The sequence below is a fragment of the Schistocerca serialis genome, chromosome 11, assembly GCF_023864345.2.
Source record: "Schistocerca serialis cubense isolate TAMUIC-IGC-003099 chromosome 11, iqSchSeri2.2, whole genome shotgun sequence".
NCBI lineage: Eukaryota > Metazoa > Arthropoda > Insecta > Orthoptera > Acrididae > Schistocerca > Schistocerca serialis.
Genome location: NC_064648.1, coordinates 69,231,565 through 69,249,118, shown reverse-complemented (window position 1 = coordinate 69,249,118; position 17,554 = coordinate 69,231,565). Strand labels below are relative to the sequence as shown.

Sequence of the window (17,554 nt, the reverse complement as noted above, 5' to 3'; positions counted from 1 at the left end):
TTATCATGAAGTAAGTACATTGACTTCTGCAGAACTTAGCTTTCGGAGGACGATAACTACGAGACTTAGACAGAGATTATCTTACAACATGACACACAGTTTAGCGCTACAGTACACGTATTTGAATGATTAATTTCGCACTTAAAACATTTATTTTTTTTAGATATTTGAAGTACAATGATACAAGGGTTTTCCGTGATACATTTCATTCCATTGCTGTAATCTGTAACACCTGAGGGTATAATCACATTAATCCTCAGGGGGGTACACGCTTACTTTGTGTACCATGTGTGTGGCAAGCACAAGGAGCCCTAGCTAATGTAGTATTTGCTTATACAACTTTACACATCGGTACCATATTTCTCTAACACACAAGTTACACAGCTATCTGATCATTTAACTGAGAGAGACAAACATTTTTTTTACTACGTCAGTGACAGATGTTTACGTAATTACACAGTTGGATAACTTCACACTTACAAAATTGTAGTTTGTCTGTACTTTGTGAACTCTTCATATTTTTTCAGAACCATTGCGATACTATGAGAGCTTTGAATGATGTATTTGGTATGAGATCATGATTTTTAAGGTACGTTTGAGGTAGGTGAAACTATTGAAATAAGCAGAGACTATTTTTTTGGGTTTGAAATTATTGCAGAAAGCTACGACGTTTTTGAGATTTGACTGAGGTGTTATGATGTTATTTTTACAACGACGATGTGTATTACACTGCTGAGGTATGTTTATGGTCAATAAGCTGATGCTATATGAGGAATTTGATTATGCTACGTATCTGTTATGATGAAATATTGAAGAAGTGTCGACGAATATTTATATGTGTAATAAGGTAAGGAGTAATGAATAATGGTTAGGGACTCTGACTTCTGAAAAAGAATGTTGGAAACCAAGAATCGTACTTTAAGAGTTATGAAATGTGTGTAAATGCGTGAATGTATCACAATGCCGGCGAAAATTTTTTGGACACTGTTATATTCATAAAATTTTGTATCTACACATTTGCAACGCAAATTCTCGACCTGTGAAATTTTTTATATGAGACTGTCACTGTAGCGAAAACTGCTGTCGTAAATATTTCCGTAAGAAAGTTAAGTGACCACTTGCACGTAACACGTCGTGGGCACCCAGATGTGTCAGACGCCTGGAGAAAAAGCCATCAGTGTGTGCCTTTTCAGAGCCACAGGTAGAAAAAAAAAGGGAGGCCATTATCCTCGCTATTGACATTCCTTTGTAGAAAGCATCGCAAATATGACATGCTCAAACTTGAAAACATATGATTATACTGAGGAGCTCTTAATTTATGATATTTACTAAAATGCCTGATGAAACAATGAGAAACATTTCACGGTTATTGTCTTGCTAGTTGAGAGAAATGCCGTATGGCTTATTTTATGTATTTATTTACTCATTTTGTTTAATATCTAGTTTCTAGCCGCACTGCAGCATTGGTTAAAATAAAATTTAATAGATGAACTACTATAAATATTTTATGGCTACAGATCCAGTAAATAATTTTATGATCTATTCAAAAAATCGAAGGAGCATAAAAAGACGTTTCCCTTCACAGGAATTGCATATGGAATTTTCTTTTCAACTACTTGGTAATTTTTTTGGTAGAAGAACTTCTTGTGGGGCACCACTTTAATTACATAGACATTAAGATGTGAATATACACTCCTGGAAATGGAAAAAAGAACACATTGACACCGGTGTGTCAGACCCACCATACTTGCTCCGGACACTGCGAGAGGGCTGTACAAGCAATGATCACACGCACGGCACAGCGGACACACCAGGAACTGCGGTGTTGGCCGTCGAATGGCGCTAGCTGCGCAGCATTTGTGCACCGCCGCCGTCAGTGTCAGCCAGTTTGCCGTGGCATACGGAGCTCCATCGCAGTCTTTAACACTGGTAGCATGCCGCGACAGCATGGACGTGAACCGTATGTGCAGTTGACGGACTTTGAGCGAGGGCATATAGTGGGCATGCGGGAGGCCGGGTGGACGTACCGCCGAATTGCTCAACACGTGGGGCGTGAGGTCTCCACAGTACATCGATGTTGTCGCCAGTCGTCGGCGGAAGGTGCACGTGCCCATCGACCTGGGACCGGACCGCAGCGACGCACGGATGCACGCCAAGACCGTAGGATCCTACGCAGTGCTGTAGGGGACCGCACCGCCACTTCCCAGCAAATTAGGGACACTGTTGCTCCTGGGGTATCGGCGAGGACCATTCGCAACCGTCTCCATGAAGCTGGGCTACGGTCCCGCACACCGTTAGGCCGTCTTCCGCTCATGCCCCAACACCGTGCAGCTCGCCTCCAGTGGTGTCACGACAGGCGTGAATGGAGGGACGAATGGAGACGTGTCGTCTTCAGCGATGAGAGTCCCTTCTGCCTTGGTGCCAATGATGGTCGTATGCGTGTTTGGTGCCGTGCAGGTGAGCGCCACAATCAGGACTGCATACGACCGAGGCACACAGGGCCAACAACCGGCATCATGGTGTGGGGAGCGATCTCCTACACTGGCCGTACACCACTGGTGATTGTCGAGGGGACAATGAATAGTGCACGGTACATCCAAACTGCCATCGAACCCATCGTTCTACCATTCCTAGACCGGCAAGGGAACTTGCTGTTCCAACAGGACAATGCAAGTCCGCATGTATCCCGTGCCACCCAACGTGCTCTAGAAGGTGTAAGTCAACTACCCTGGCCAGCAAGATCTCCGGATCTGTCCCCCATTGAGCATGTTTGGGACAGGATGAAGCGTCGTCTCACGAACGCTGGTCCAACTGAGGCGCCAGGTGGAAATGGCATGGCAAGCCATTCCACAGGACTACATCCAGCATCTCTACGATCTTCTCCATAGGAGAATAGCAGCCTGCATTGCTGCGAAAGGTGGATATACACTGTACTAATGCCGACATTTTGCATGCTCTGTTGCCTGTGTCTATGTGCCTGTGGTTCTGTCATTGTGATCATGTGATGTATCTGACCCCAGGAATGTGTCAATAAAGTTTCCCCTTCCTGGGACAATGAATTCACGGTGTTCTTATTTCAATTTCCAGGAGTGTACATTTCCCTTGTCTGCATTGTTGTCTTTAGTGTAATATTGCTTTCTGCTTGAGCTATGTCATTTGTAGATATATGTTATTTCATTTGCTGCTGCTGTTTGCCAGGCATAGTGTTACTGAATTTGAATTTGTGTTACTCTGCTAAGCCAGTTTACTACTGATTTATTTTTCTTGTTTGCTGCTCATTGCCTTATACTAGTTGTAATATTGTTGCTTACTTTTCCAATTTGAATTTTTTGTCATTGCTGTTTGTGTTAATTGTTTTGTGCTGCTGCATTGCCTTGTCCCTTAGTTTAGCATCTGAGCTCAGTAGATTTAAGTTAGCTTAAGATGGGGTAGGCTATATGAGAGAACGAGTTGTGATGAATTGGAAGAAATGCATTGAGAAGCTGTAAGAAAATGGTTTGGCCAAAAAAGTATTTTGAAAGAGGATATGAACCAAAAAAGTAGGGTTTAGGGACAGCAGTTTTAGGTACAATTTTCTTGGAAATAAATAATGAGGTAAGAAATATGTGAACATATAAATACAGAAAGCATGCTTGGATAGGATTTTTTTTTGTGGAAACAAATGTTGAAATAAGACGAAAGATCTATGGAATTAAGTTTTTATGTTGGACTGCAGTACCAAATGTTACACTGAAAACAAACCCTGCCCTTTCCCTTTCTGTTATTCCGCTAAGTGTTTGTGTACGCTTGTATATTTGTGTTCTTCCTGTCTTTATGTGTTTATCTGATGAGAGTTGCATTGTAGAATTTTTCTGATAATATGTTATTTACTTTCAAAAGATGTTTAGACATTATTTATTCTGTTTTGTTGCTCATATGTGAAGGTGATGTTTCAAAAGTTATTCTGATCTTTTATGTATGTACTTATGTCATAATTCCTGTAACACTGATGTATATGTCTATTTCCATTCTCTTGTAAAGCCTGTATTACTACAAATGTTATCTGTATTATTACGTTTTTAATGATGTATTTTGTACCTTTGTTATTATATTCTTATGTTACAAAATTGTAATTGACACCAGTTCATCAAATTAAGTAACTTGTAAGTTACATTTCACTGCACATGTTTCTGTTGGTCATAGTATATGGACAATATGTGAGAAGTATGGACTCTTAGAGTTTGCACGTGTGTTAATAATTCAGCAATGGACTGCATAACAGCAAGGACAATTTCAAAAACTTTGTGAGTGCACAAGTGGTGGTTTATGGACTTGCTATATTATCCGCAAGACTCTTCAATGGTCATTGTGCACCTGCACAGTCACAACAGATGGCTGCTGGCCATTTCTGCAAGGACTACAGTGGGTCTACACCTTTGCCGACTCACCAGTACCATTATTTCTACAAGGACTGCAGTGGGTCTGCACCTCTGGTGGCCCACCAATACCGTAATCTCTACCAGGACTACAGTGGGTCTACTCTGTGATGACCTACCTACCAATATTCTACAAAATTTCGACTGACTCTGCTGTGGGTTTGCTCTGCTGTGGACCAATACCTGTCTGCATGTCAAGAGTCAGCACTGTCTTTCCGTTGGAAGGACAACACTACTTCTTCAAGATTGCATGGAAATCCACTACTTCCGTGTGCATTTCCTTTTACTGCTCAGACTTTGAGAAAAACACTGCAATGTTACTGTGATGAATGATCAGGACTGTCTTTATGGACTGTGAGAAAATTTTAGCTTTTGACCAACATTGTATCAATAAGTGGGTGCATTTGATATCTTTGTTATTGTAATTATGAAAAATTTTATCAAATCGTTATTGGCCACTGCCCAAAACAATTTGTAAAAATTTTTGTGGGGAGTATGGGCGCTATGTAAGTAGGCTGTTTATGTTTTCTTATTGGCAACGTTACGTAGCGCTCTGTATGAAAATCACTGGCTGTGCTGTGTGCAGTCGGCGGCTAGTTTGCATTGTTGTCTGACATTGTAGTGTTGGGCAGCTGGATGTTAACAGCGCATAGCGTTGCGCAGTTGGAGGTGAGCCGCCAGCAGTGGTGGATTTGGGGACAGAGATGGCGGAGTTTTGAAATTTGTAATACTGGATATCATGAACTGCTATGTATATTATGATTTTTCAACACTATTAAGGTAAATACATTGTTTGTTCTCTATCAAAATCTTTCATTTGCTAACTACGCCTATCAGTAGTTAGTGCCTTCCGTAGTTTGAATCTTTTATTTAGCTGGCAGTAGTGGCGCTCGCTTTATTGCAGTAGTTAGAGTAACGAAGTTTTTTGTGAGGTAAGTGATTTGTGATAGGTATACGTTAATGTTAGTCAGGGCCACTCTTTTGTAGGGATTATTGAAAGTCAGATTGCGTTGCGCTAAAAATATTGTGTGTCAGTTTAAGCCCAGTCACGTATATAAATTTTCAAAAGGGGACGTTTCAAGATTAATTGCGTTTAAGTAGTTCTAAGTTCTAGGGGACTGATGACCTCAGAAAAATGACGAAGTGCTCGTATTAAGAAAGGTATAAGACAGAGATGAACTCTTTCATTTTTACTGTTCAATGTGGCCGCGCGGAGTGGCCGCGTGGTTAGAGGCGCTATGTCACGGATTGCGTGGCTCCTCCCGCCAGAGATTCGAGTCCTCCCTCGGACATGGGTGTGTGTGTTGTTCTTAGCATAAGTTAGTTTAAGTAACGTGTAAGTCTAGGGACCCCAGACCTCAGCAGTTTGGTCCTTTGGGAATTCACAAACATTTGAACATTTTGTTCAACGTGTACATCGCAGAAGCAGTGACAGGTCGCTCCAGGAGTGGGGTTAAACCACAGAGTGAAAGATCACCAGGGATAAGATTCGCAGATGACATTGTTCATGTCAGTGAAAGCAAGGAATATTTGCAGAACATACTGAATAGAATGAACAGTCTACAGAGCACGGAAAATGGACTGAGAGTAAATCGAAGAAAGGAGACAATAGTGATGTGCGGAAGAAACGTGATTTGTGAGAAAGTCTATTGTTATCAAGAAAATTTTCCTTGTTTTGAGAAAGATATTTCTGAAAATGTGTGTTTGGACTGCAGCTTTGCGTCAGACGAGGAAATTCCAGAAAGTAGAGAGACAAAGCATTTTGGATGTAGTGGTATAGAAGGATGTTGAAAATTACGAGGACTTATGAGATACGGAATGGGGAGCGGAGAAGATTATATGGAAAACATTTACAAAAAGAAGAGACGTGATGATGGCTCATGTATTAAGAATCAAGGAATAACTATTATGATGCTTGCAGGAATTACAGAGTATGAAACTCGTAGGGCAAGACAGAGACTGGAATATACGGAAAGAACAACTGAGGACGGAGGGCGCAACTGCTGCTCTGGGGCGAAAAGTTGGCACAGGAGGGGGAACCGTTGCGGCCACTGGAAAACCTGTAGGGACATTGATCAACGAAAAAAAAATGGCGATTTAGAAGATTGTTGGCCTTTTTAACTGGCATTCTTGCTTACTTCTGCCAATATAAAGTGTGTCTGATATTCAAATGACAGGAAAGAGAGCGTTGACTACTGAATATATTTGAATTTCCATTGACATTTGCAATCAAAGTTAATCATAAAACCTGTACTGAAGCTGTGTTTCGTTGTCTTCTGCTACCAGACAGTGCTACAGGTTGTCCCATGTTTATACAGAAAAGACGTACAGGAACGTCTTCATGTTCTTACATGTTTCTTCTCCCCACATTACGTTAGGTATCTAGCTAGTAAAGTTTTATCGAATACTTTTATGGAAGAAAACTATATCCCTCAAGGGGATTTTTCAACTGTGACGTGGTTTCTGATGGCTATAACTAACAATACCTCAATGGACTGTTCGGGGGCTTTAGTTGCGGAGAGTTTTCCAGTTTTCAATACATCTTTCACAATTGCAGCAAGTACGCAACAACTGCAGATGACTAGAGAGATGGGCACACAGACCTGGATTCAAGTAATTGTCAGAAAATAAACTGCATGTGTTGCTTGTTAACAGTTCCCGTCATCCTTTCCGTCTTCCAGAACTGAAACTGAAGGACATCTTTTTAAATTTGAAGGTGTCGGTGAGGTATATGGGCATCCATTTTCATCAGGCGTTCAAGTGCCTCCCACATCTGAGGAACTTTTGCCCTCGATCTATCAAAGCCCTTGAAATTTTAAAGCGTGCAGCACACAGAGTTTGGGAAGAAGATCGAGCAGACCTGCCCCAGTTTTAAAGAGAGTTTGTCTGGTCCCAGCTTCATGATGGATCTCCGATGATCAGACCCTCTAGACCATCATATTTGGAGGTCCAGTGGGTGGGCATTAGACTGGCAACAGGTGCATTTAGAGCCTCTTCACCGAAGCTTGGCACCCACCACTTCTAATCTGATGGCAGCTGCTTGCCGTAACCCATCTCCATGGCTGAGGTCGCTAATGCAATCCTGTGCAGTGGCGCTTGACCTGGTGGTAAGGCAGTTTGGATTCTGGCGGCGGAAAAAAGTTTTTACTGCCAGTATTTGGGTGGCGAGGGGAGGACAGGTGGTGGCGTGAAGCTCCTGGTCACCAGGCTCTACGCCAGTGTTCTCGTTTGAATACCAAAGCTTTCTGCAGTGTCTCACGAAGTGGGGGCATGCAACACTGTTGATGGTGGTTTGTCTGCTGGATGGGGATGTTTATCCTGGCCCCCTTTGTGTCATTCATGAGGAGCAGGCCATGTGCCAGCACTGGCTTTCACCCTCTCCTTTCCCCTGTCATCATCATACAAAACAAACACACACACAACACATACATGGAATATTACAAATATTGTAATGGATCACGTTGTAAATAAAAATAAAACAAAGAAGCTACTCACTGTGCAACAAGCTTACAAAATGTCTTGTAAAATCTAATTGCCAGCATACCATACTGATTGTCTCCCACTCATAGACTGGCTTTTCGATAATCGTCTGTGAGCAGTGGGAGCATTTGGGAACTGAACAAAGAGCTGTATTTTAAAAGTGGTTGTGGCGAATACTAAGCCTCACAACACAGGTGCAGTAATTCACCACCATATTATGTTTAGAAGCCATTACTTAATTTGACTGATTTTAAAGATCGTAATTTTTTGGATATATTTACTAACGTCTTACATGAACACATGAATTTTAAGATTGTTTATTGAAATGTATTTAGACAGAGAGAATCCCTTGGGTGCTCGATGGTTATCTCTGTCTTCAGAGTCTGCCTACCGCTTTCACAATCCGTCATGCTGAGCTATAGGATATTTGGAAGGCCATGTATCGTATGAGATGATCCAAGGGAAACATCTTTCTAAACTGATTCAATACCCTTAGTGCTCTACAGGCTCTTCAAAATAAGCATGTAGGTGAAAAGGTTTCGTAAAATATACGAACTGCATTTCTCTTGCGGCCACATTGTGGATAGGTGGTGGTGTTCTGCCAGGTACCTGGGCTGGAAACCAGCAGGTAGATACACAGGTGAAGGAGGCCTGTAGGGAGTGGCAGTTGAAGAAAGCATCATTCCCTTGGAACCTGTGAACTCACCGTTGAGCCAGAAGGTCAGGCGTGAATGGGAAGGGCCCGTGTTGCGCTCTCTCTCACACACTACACAGCGCTCTCTCTCGCACACTCAAGGTCACGCGCACCGCGCACTGCGCATGCGCCAACACTTAGCGCAGCGAGCAGCAGGCTAAGTCACACAGCCATGAAATAAAACCCACCCACCTCCCCAGGGGTCGTAACCCCTGCGACCCAGAGAAGAGAAAGATGCTTCAGTAGCTGAATTAGTGTTTTTATTTTTTTTAAAAAAAAATTTCACAGGATAGATAAGGATGGTTCTCTTTATTAAGAATGATAATACACAGTAATATCACCCTGTACTTTAATATATTTTGTTAAAGTACCATCAATCTTAGCCCAAACATTGACTCTTTCATTCGCATTAACTCGTCTTCTGTTCCTTGTATACAATGAAAATGGTTTATCAGTATGTACAACAACCGTTCCATAGTCCCTATCACCTTGTACACCAATAGAAAAAGTGCGATAGGCTATAATGTCTCTGTCGTAATACGATTCCAATCCTAGTAGTGCTTTCTCACTACCTCGTACTACAGCAAGTGTTAACCATGCATTACCAGGAACAACTTCTGTAGTTGTACATGAAAAATTAATCTTGCATCCAACAAATGTGATAGATCCAGTCAACAGTTCTTCTTGAGAAACATTATTAGGAACAAAACTGAAAGTATCCACTGTTTTATAAACTGGAAGTCTACTCCTCCTGTATCTTCTCCGACGGTACGGCATGGCTGTGTGTTCCGTTGCTCTTTGTGGGTGCCGTTTTCTCCGTAGAAAGTTCAGCCATTTCTGAAATTCGTTGAACTGTCCAGATTACACTCTAAGCTGTTAGGTTGAAGGAGTTTCAGAGCGGTGTCTCATCCCTTACCAGTCCAACCTTTAGTCAGCTGCAGTTCCTGCTGCTCCATTTAAAATCTTTCATTGTTCCTTTCCTCTTTCAGTTGACTGCTTTACAAATCATGATTTAATACATCATAGTGTCTCTTTCTCCCTCTCTCTCTCTCTCTCTCTCTCGCTATGTGTGTGTGCGTGTGTGTGTGTGTGTGTGTGTGTGTGTGTGTGTGTGTGTGTGTCTGTATGTGTGTGAATTCCTATGGGACCAAACTGGTGAGGTCCCTAGACTTACACACTACTTAAACTATGTTAATAACAACATACATACCCATGGCTGAGGGAGGACTCGAAACTCCAGTGGGAGGGGCTGCATAATTCGGGACATGGCACCTCTAAGTGGGCGGCCCACACAGAGTGGAAATAGTGTAAAACATACTGTGACTGTGTACTGGAAACTTGAAGTTTCAATAGAGACTAGCAACTGTCACAGAAAAGCCTTACGTAAAATGTGGCCTGCGAATTCCCAACTGCGTCTTATGTAGAAAGTAATATCAATAGCTGGGTTGGATTGTTTGGTGGATGAGACCAGACAGCGAGGTCATCGGTCTCATCGGATTAGGGAAGGAAGTCGGCTGTACCCTTGCAAAGAAACCATCCAGCGATTTGCCTGGAGTGATTTAGGGAAATCACGGCAAACCTAAATCAGGAGGGCTGGGCGCGGGATTGAACCGTCGTCCTCCCGAATGCGAGTCCAGTGTGCCATCCACTGCGCCACCTTGCTGGGTCCAATAGCTGGCAATGCTGGGACTCAGTGGGGTTGGGGATTACTCTATCAAGGAATCCAACAACTCTTCCACAGAAGGGAAAAATGTCTCTTTTTCATCTCCTTTCAAAGAGTATCAAACTAACATTCAGCCCAACAGTCACATCTGTGACTATTTTCTAATAAAACAGTAAAACAAGCATTAAAGATTTAATTTCATAATTGCCAACCTCTTGCTTGTTTTCAGAGTGTGTGGTAACTCTGTCCATTTTGTCACGAGAATTTTATCAGAATAGCAATTGTCATGATGTTAACAGTTCTTTTGTATTATTTATTACAGCATAATTCTTGTACAATCATCATGTCCAGCGTCCTGGGTGAGTACTGTTCTGGAATGAGACCTCAGGTAGAAGGACAAAACGATGGACCGAAACATTCTGAAGTAATGATTGAGTAGACATACATAAAAGCTTTTGAAGTCAGTTGAGCTGGCCGCGGTGGCTGAGCGGTTCTAGGCGCTTCAGTCCGCAACCGAGCGACTGCTACGGCCGCATATTCGAATCCTGCCTCGGGCATGGATGTGTGTGATATCCTTAGGTTAGTTAGGTTTAAGTAGTTCTAAGTCCTAGGGGACTCATGACCTCAGATGTTAAGTCCCATAGTGCTCAGAGCCATTTGAACCATTTGTTGCCAGTTGATTACATGGCAAGCTCATTGAAACTGGATTTTGATATAACATCTCACATAATAAATAATGCTGTAAAGACACTGTTGCATAACTGAGAACATATCCGCAACAATAACAAAAAGTTTGGTTATGTGGACGATACATACCTCCCAAAGGTGGCTTGAATCCCAGAGCTGCAGAAAGAAAAGTAGTGTAAATGTATAAAGTCAACAGAGTCTGTTTTTAATAATGTAAATGTACAAAAGTAAATAAGTGCAGGAGAATAGTATAGTTCTAAGTTTCTTCAGCAATGGCAGTCGCTTGTACACAATAGACACATATCTAAATCATGAAGCAAAAAAGAAAACTTTCTACTGATGGTTTAAAAACTCAATTTCAGACAAATTTCAATTAACGATGTTCTTATTGCGTAATTTTTATCAGTCCTAGAAATCTGCATGGCAACAAATAAAATGAAAACAAAATTACGTCAATAAAACACACTCAGCACAGTGCCTATGTGAACAATCAAAACAGCTTTCTATAGCACTCTGGCGTTTTCCTTTCCCTGTTTTGCCCAGTCGGAACTAGTTATTCACTTTCAATGCCTTTGAAGTTTATAGGACATTACAGTGAAATCTGTCTTAGTTTTATTTCTTTTGAGTTCAGCTGTCACAAGGCATATCTTGAATTTCATTCACATAAGATCTTCAGATTCATCCAAAGTAACCCTAAATATTGGAAGATATCATTTAAAAAGTCTGTGAGATTTAGAAAAATATGTGAGACAAGATGATACCTTAGTTTTAAACGATCAAACTTAATTTCCTTTTACCCCTCTCTTAAATTAAGTTTCATTTATATAAGTAATAGGCTAAAATTGTAAATTCTGTTCTATTTTCATATGTTCTGACTGAAGCAACATACACAGAAACAAGTTTATGTTTTATTTATAATGATATTTAGCCATAAGTCGCAAATAATTTTATCTGTGTTTGTGAGGTATAGTTGTCATCTGTCAGTGGCTTAGGAAGGCAAAAGGTTGTTCCTTGTTTAACAAATAATATTTTGAAGAACGTTAGGAAAATTTTCCCTAGCTACAATTAAAAAAATGAAATTATTCCAAGGCTAATTACTAAGGATATTAACTATTTAATGATGTAAAGATATATAAAGTACACTTTACACTAGCTGCGAATAAAGTAAAGTCTTGCATTCAGAATAAGATAGATTCTTGAGTAGAGGTGCAATGAGCACTCTGGGACAAAACCTGTCACAGAGTTTGCTGCCCTTATTTGTATATGACATCGCATTCCAAGATAGTGGAATCGAAGATGGAAAAGCAGAAAATTAAAAAATCGAAGACAGTGCAACTACTGAAATATCCAAGACGATGGAAATACCTCACTTCTCCAAATTTTAGAATGATGGGAAATTTAAGAAGCCTACTTATGACAGCGAGAAATTCAAAAAGCCCAGACTTTCGTGTGCTGCCCTATTTTGGATGCGCTCAGTATACCCAAATGACATGTATATTGCCAATACATTTAGGGGCAGTGTTATGGAACAGTGTCTCCCATAACTGCTCTGTAATCTAATTAATAACCCATTCATCAAATTAGACTACAAATTCAATTCAATTTTCGAGCGATAAATGAAAGACTACATGTAACTGAAACAAATGCCAGCGATTGGGAATCTAATAAGTTCTTAATTATTGCAAGTCTATGCTGTGACTGATGTGTGTAACGTTTCTGTGTAAGCTCGGTCTGCTGGCTGGCTGTGGGAAGTCGAGAACTGCACGGCGAGAATAGCAAGTGGTTCACAAAACTTTTTTCGCTGAAAAGGACAGAATGCAGCCAGGTACACACTGGGAAGCAGCTGCAGCGCGGGACAGATGTGGGATGCTTTGCGTGGTCACTGAATGGGCAGCCGGGAGAAATCTGCATTCTGTAAATTCCATTGTGAGAAGGAGCAAAAATAATAACTTTTAAAAAGATAGAGGTTTGTGACGGGCTGAGGAAAAAATGAAGCTGTCAGAGAGAGAAGTACCCATTGGATTCAAAGGAGGCCAAGAGTAACTTATGTTGAAATGTAGGGGCAAATATTCGTAGGCACTTGCTACAGGTGTTGAATATCAAAACCTAAGATACTTAGAATCCTTTGTAACGTCAGATGCCATCAGATAATAGAGTGCTGTTGTCATACTGAATACTAGCTCTCGGAAGCTAAGTAAGGTTTCGCTACTCTTGTGGAAGATGCAGTTTTATAATAGGACCTGGTTAGCGATATTATACGGCTCATCGTCTGACGTTTATTGTTTCACGAAACCGTGAACAGTAAACGTTTTTGTTTAATGATCCAGGATTGTATCGCCCATCTGAAGGAAGATGAAACCAACTACTCAGTGTTTCAACAAGATGACGCTACTGCTAACAGAGCTTACAACACACTATGCGTCTTATGGAAGAGTTTTTTGGTGAAATTTTCATCTCAAAGAACCTATGGCAGCCTCGCTCCTCGGAGTTTACGCCAACAGACTTTTTTCTTTGGGGAATAGCATGTAGTGTACCGCAAACGCCAATGCTTTATTCGAGATTTAAATATTGAAATAGCTTCATACACGAGAAGCATACCATAACCAGGTGGACAGAAAGGGATTCCCAATAAAATTAGGCGGGTTGAGCCTTGTATAGTCACTCGTGGATGTCATTCCCCACATAGTGTACATAGTAACCACACAGTTACTTTCTGAGCACCCATACAAGCAGTGGCACTCAAGACACATATTATATACTCGTTACAGAGGAAATGTTGAGGCAGAAGAAATCCTGACCTCCGTCGCATTCGAGCAACGAAAAAATTCATAGGTGACAAATGAAAATTTCTATCAACGCTGGGGTTCTAAACCGGGTCTTCCGTTTAGCAGGAAGATGCATAAACTAACTACGCTACCTTGAAATAGTAGTTAGACACAACTGCGCAGACTACACAAGTGTGCTACCCGTGCTACATCCATATTCCTATTCGCCGCACAGCCGGCCATGGTGGCCGAGCGGTTGTAGGCGCTTCAGTCCGGAACCGCGCTGCTGCTACAGACGCAGGCTCGAATCCTGCCTCAGGCATGGATGTGTGTGATGTCCTTAGGTTAGGTAGGTTTAAGTAGTTCTAAGTCTAGGGGACTGATGAGCTCAGATGTTAAGTCCCATAGTGCTCAGAGCCATTTGAACCATCATTCGCCGCACACTAGCAAAGTTGCGTCCGCTAGCCCTCTTCCCCCATTTCGCTCACCGCATCGCACAAAGTCCCTTGCAAGGGCGGGTGAAGAGTGCTCTGCACTGAATGATGATGTTAGCCCTGACGGCGCATATACACTGCTGAGCCAAAAGATTATGACCTCCTGCTTCATAGCCTGTTTGTCCGGCTTTTGAACGAAATACATCACTGATTTCGAGTAACAGGGTAACGACGTTTTGGAAATTTGGAAATTTGTGGTAAGTTCCTATGGGACCAAACTGCTGAGGTCATCGGTCCGTAGGCTTACACACTACTTAATGCATCTAAAACTAATGTATACTAAGGAAAACACACACACACCCATGCCCTAGGGAGGACTCGAACCTCCGACGCCGGCAGCCATGCGAACCGTGGCAAGGCGTCTAAGACCGCACGGCTACCCCGCGTGGTTTGTAGGCACACCTCATGTAATTCGCGTAAATAACGGGCCGCTGATTTGCTTACGCAGTGATGGCACCAGATAGCGACTCAGATGGCTACTGTAGGATTTACATCAGACGCATTTGGTCGTCGAGACATCACCGTGAGTTCACTATATTGCTCCTCAAACCACTGTAGCACGGTTCTCGCTCCGATACACGGACCATTACACTGCTGAAAGATGACAGCACCGTCGGAGAAGACGCCGAGCATGAAGGGATGGCCGGCCGGAGTGGCCGAGCAGTTCTAAGCGCTACAGTCGTGAACCGCGCGACCGCTACGGTCGCAGGTTCGTATCCTGCCTCGGGCATGGATGTGTGTGATGTCCTTAGGTTAGTTAGGTTTAAGTGGTTCTAAGTTCTAGGGCACTGATGACCTCAGAAGTCCCATAGTGCTCAGAGCCATTTGAGCCATGAAGGGATGCAGGCAGTATGCAACTGTCAGTGTGTCTCCGATTACTACCACAGGTGCCACGCAAGGGCAGGAGAATGTCCCCCACACCATAATACTGCTCCCACCAGCCAGTGTCAGTGGGTCGCTGCACGTTTGAAGCCGCCGTTCACCTCGATGACTACCATCGACCTAGTGTAGCAAAAATGTGGTTCACCCGAAGAGCCGACACTTTTCCATTGATCGACGGTCGTACCCTGACAGTCCTGTGCCCACTGCAACCGTAACTGACGATGTGGTTGCCTCAACATGTGAACACGTGGGGGTGGTGTGCTGCGGAGCTCCGTGTTGAGTAATGCACGATGAGAGGTGTGCTCCGGAACACTTGTGCTGCACCAGCACTGTGCTCTTTCGGCAGAGGTGCCACAGATCACCATCCGTGCTGCTTCACATAGCAGAGAAGCCTCCGAGCCCAACGTCCTGTGAAGAATAGTGGACGTCTAACCATTCAGCGCCTAATAGTAGTTTCACAGTCGAACCCCTTCCCACAGAAGCTCACGACAGTAGCACGTGAACATTCGGCCGTCTCCGCCGTTTTAGAGATACTCGTTCACAAGTTCTGTGTAATCATAATCTGCCATTTGTCGAAGTCGCTTATCTCGGTGGATTTCGCCATGTGCAGCCCGTATCTCCGCCGTCCGTAGCTGCTCCACTTACGCACTTTCGTCACTGCGTGACGTGCCCGCAGCGCCAGCAGGCGGCGTCCAGCGACGCGGTGGGCAGTCGTCGTAATGTTTCGGCTTATCGCTGTATATCTGTATAAGTGGTGCCTGTTCTTTCGGACATGTCGGGAAGAAAAGACACCACTCATACAGGTTGTAGATGTTTTTGAAGGCCTTTATGGTCAAAAACATCAGATGGTAGAGAGTGCCAAAATTAGCACTGTGCGATCTAGAACTAACGCTCAGCAATGAATACTTAGTTTTGTCTTACTTACTTTAGCAGTCCAGGCTAATATTGGCAGTGCAAAATGACAGCCACTCTTCTCAGTGCACGCCTTGTGAGGCATGAAAGTTGCTCCCCCGACTCTGCTTCAGTTTTGTGCACTGAATACTCCGTGTAGCCACACGCGAAAAAAATACAATTAAGGGCAATATGGTTTATTCGTTTGGATGTTCACGTTACAAATTCTTGACGCAGAGACATAAGCAGTTTGCACGACATGTGCCCGCCTCTCTGCCCACTGAGGCGCTCGAGCTGCCTGCACCACTCACTCACTCTGCACGGAGACGCTCACAACGCAACACTACACAGCGCCCTGCCCTCTCCGACTCCTTTCGTACTCACAGGGCTTCAAGTTCAGTGTCTGGACGTAAATTTGCTGAGGTGCCACCACGCAGTTGTCAAACGAACAAAACAAAATTGGCTTTGAAGGTGACAAGACTTCCGAGTGTTGTTACCCAAACAGCATTTGACTAACTCAGCTTGTAGCATAGTCGGATTTTCAATCATGAACACGAGAGTGGAATCTAGCTAGTAGCATACTTTTTTAAATGTAATATTTATCAACAAATGCGAACGTTAAGTAAGAAATAAAAGTAGCATCCTTTTATTGACGGTTACTAGATGTCTAAAAATGAATTTAAACTTCTTAGGAATATGCCAAAACGTATTTTATTCAATGAAAAAAATACATATTTCAATAACACTAGCGAGTCTGTGAAAATGATACTTTCTCATTATCTATCTGATGTATCGACCTCGTATGCCAAATTTCAATGTACTGTCGGTAACAACGAATAACCAAGATGTTATTTTTATTAAACACTATAGTTCCATATCTGTCAATTAAGATTACACTTTGTTAATAAATATAGAAGTTTTAAAAAAAAATCAAAAGATACAGGGTGACGCAGAAAAACGGGAACATTTCCACAATCCAATAAAACTAGAAGTGATGAAGGAAATAAATTGCATTCATCGTAATTGAAACCTCCCAACTTTGCCATTTAGGAAACATTGATGCCATTTATTATTTTTCAAAAATTGCGTCCTTTAGATGGCGTCCTCCTGTACGAATACATTCGTGAAATCTGCTGTTGAGATTCCTCATTGACCGCTGCAACATCTCAGATGGGATACTGTGCATTGCATCCAAAATTCTCTGTTTTAACTCGTCCAGGGTTCTTGGTCGAGTCGTGTAGACTTTGCTCCACGAGAAAAGTCACAAACGGATAGATCTGGCGATCTAGGAGGCCCGGGTATGTTACCGAATTGTGAGATCACACGGAAGCCAAACAATTCTCGCACGTATGCCACTGATTGCCGTGTAGTGTGTGATGTCGCTCCGTCACGTTGAAACCAGGCTTCTTGAACGTTTGCAAAGTTGTGCAATGCAGGTGTAACGAAAGTTCGTAACACATCCACGAACCGATCGGCGTTGACAGTTATTGTGTTTCGTTGTTCATTTGCGAGACAATGCGGTCCGATAATCCCACGTGATGAAACAGCACGCCATGCTGTCACTTTAGTAGCGTGTGAAGGGC

At 42.6% G+C, this 17,554-nt stretch overlaps 1 protein-coding gene across 2 annotated transcripts in view; it reads right to left on the bottom strand.

Moving 5' to 3' along the window:
- The window catches only part of LOC126426928 (uncharacterized), a 167,414-nt gene that overhangs the window by 16,068 nt on the left and 133,792 nt on the right, over positions 1–17,554 (bottom strand). For both annotated transcript variants that reach the window (XM_050089035.1, XM_050089036.1), the window contains one exon: positions 11,069–11,095. In XM_050089035.1, coding sequence (XP_049944992.1) covers positions 11,069–11,095 — 27 coding nt within the window. The remainder of the gene's footprint in view (positions 1–11,068; positions 11,096–17,554) is intronic.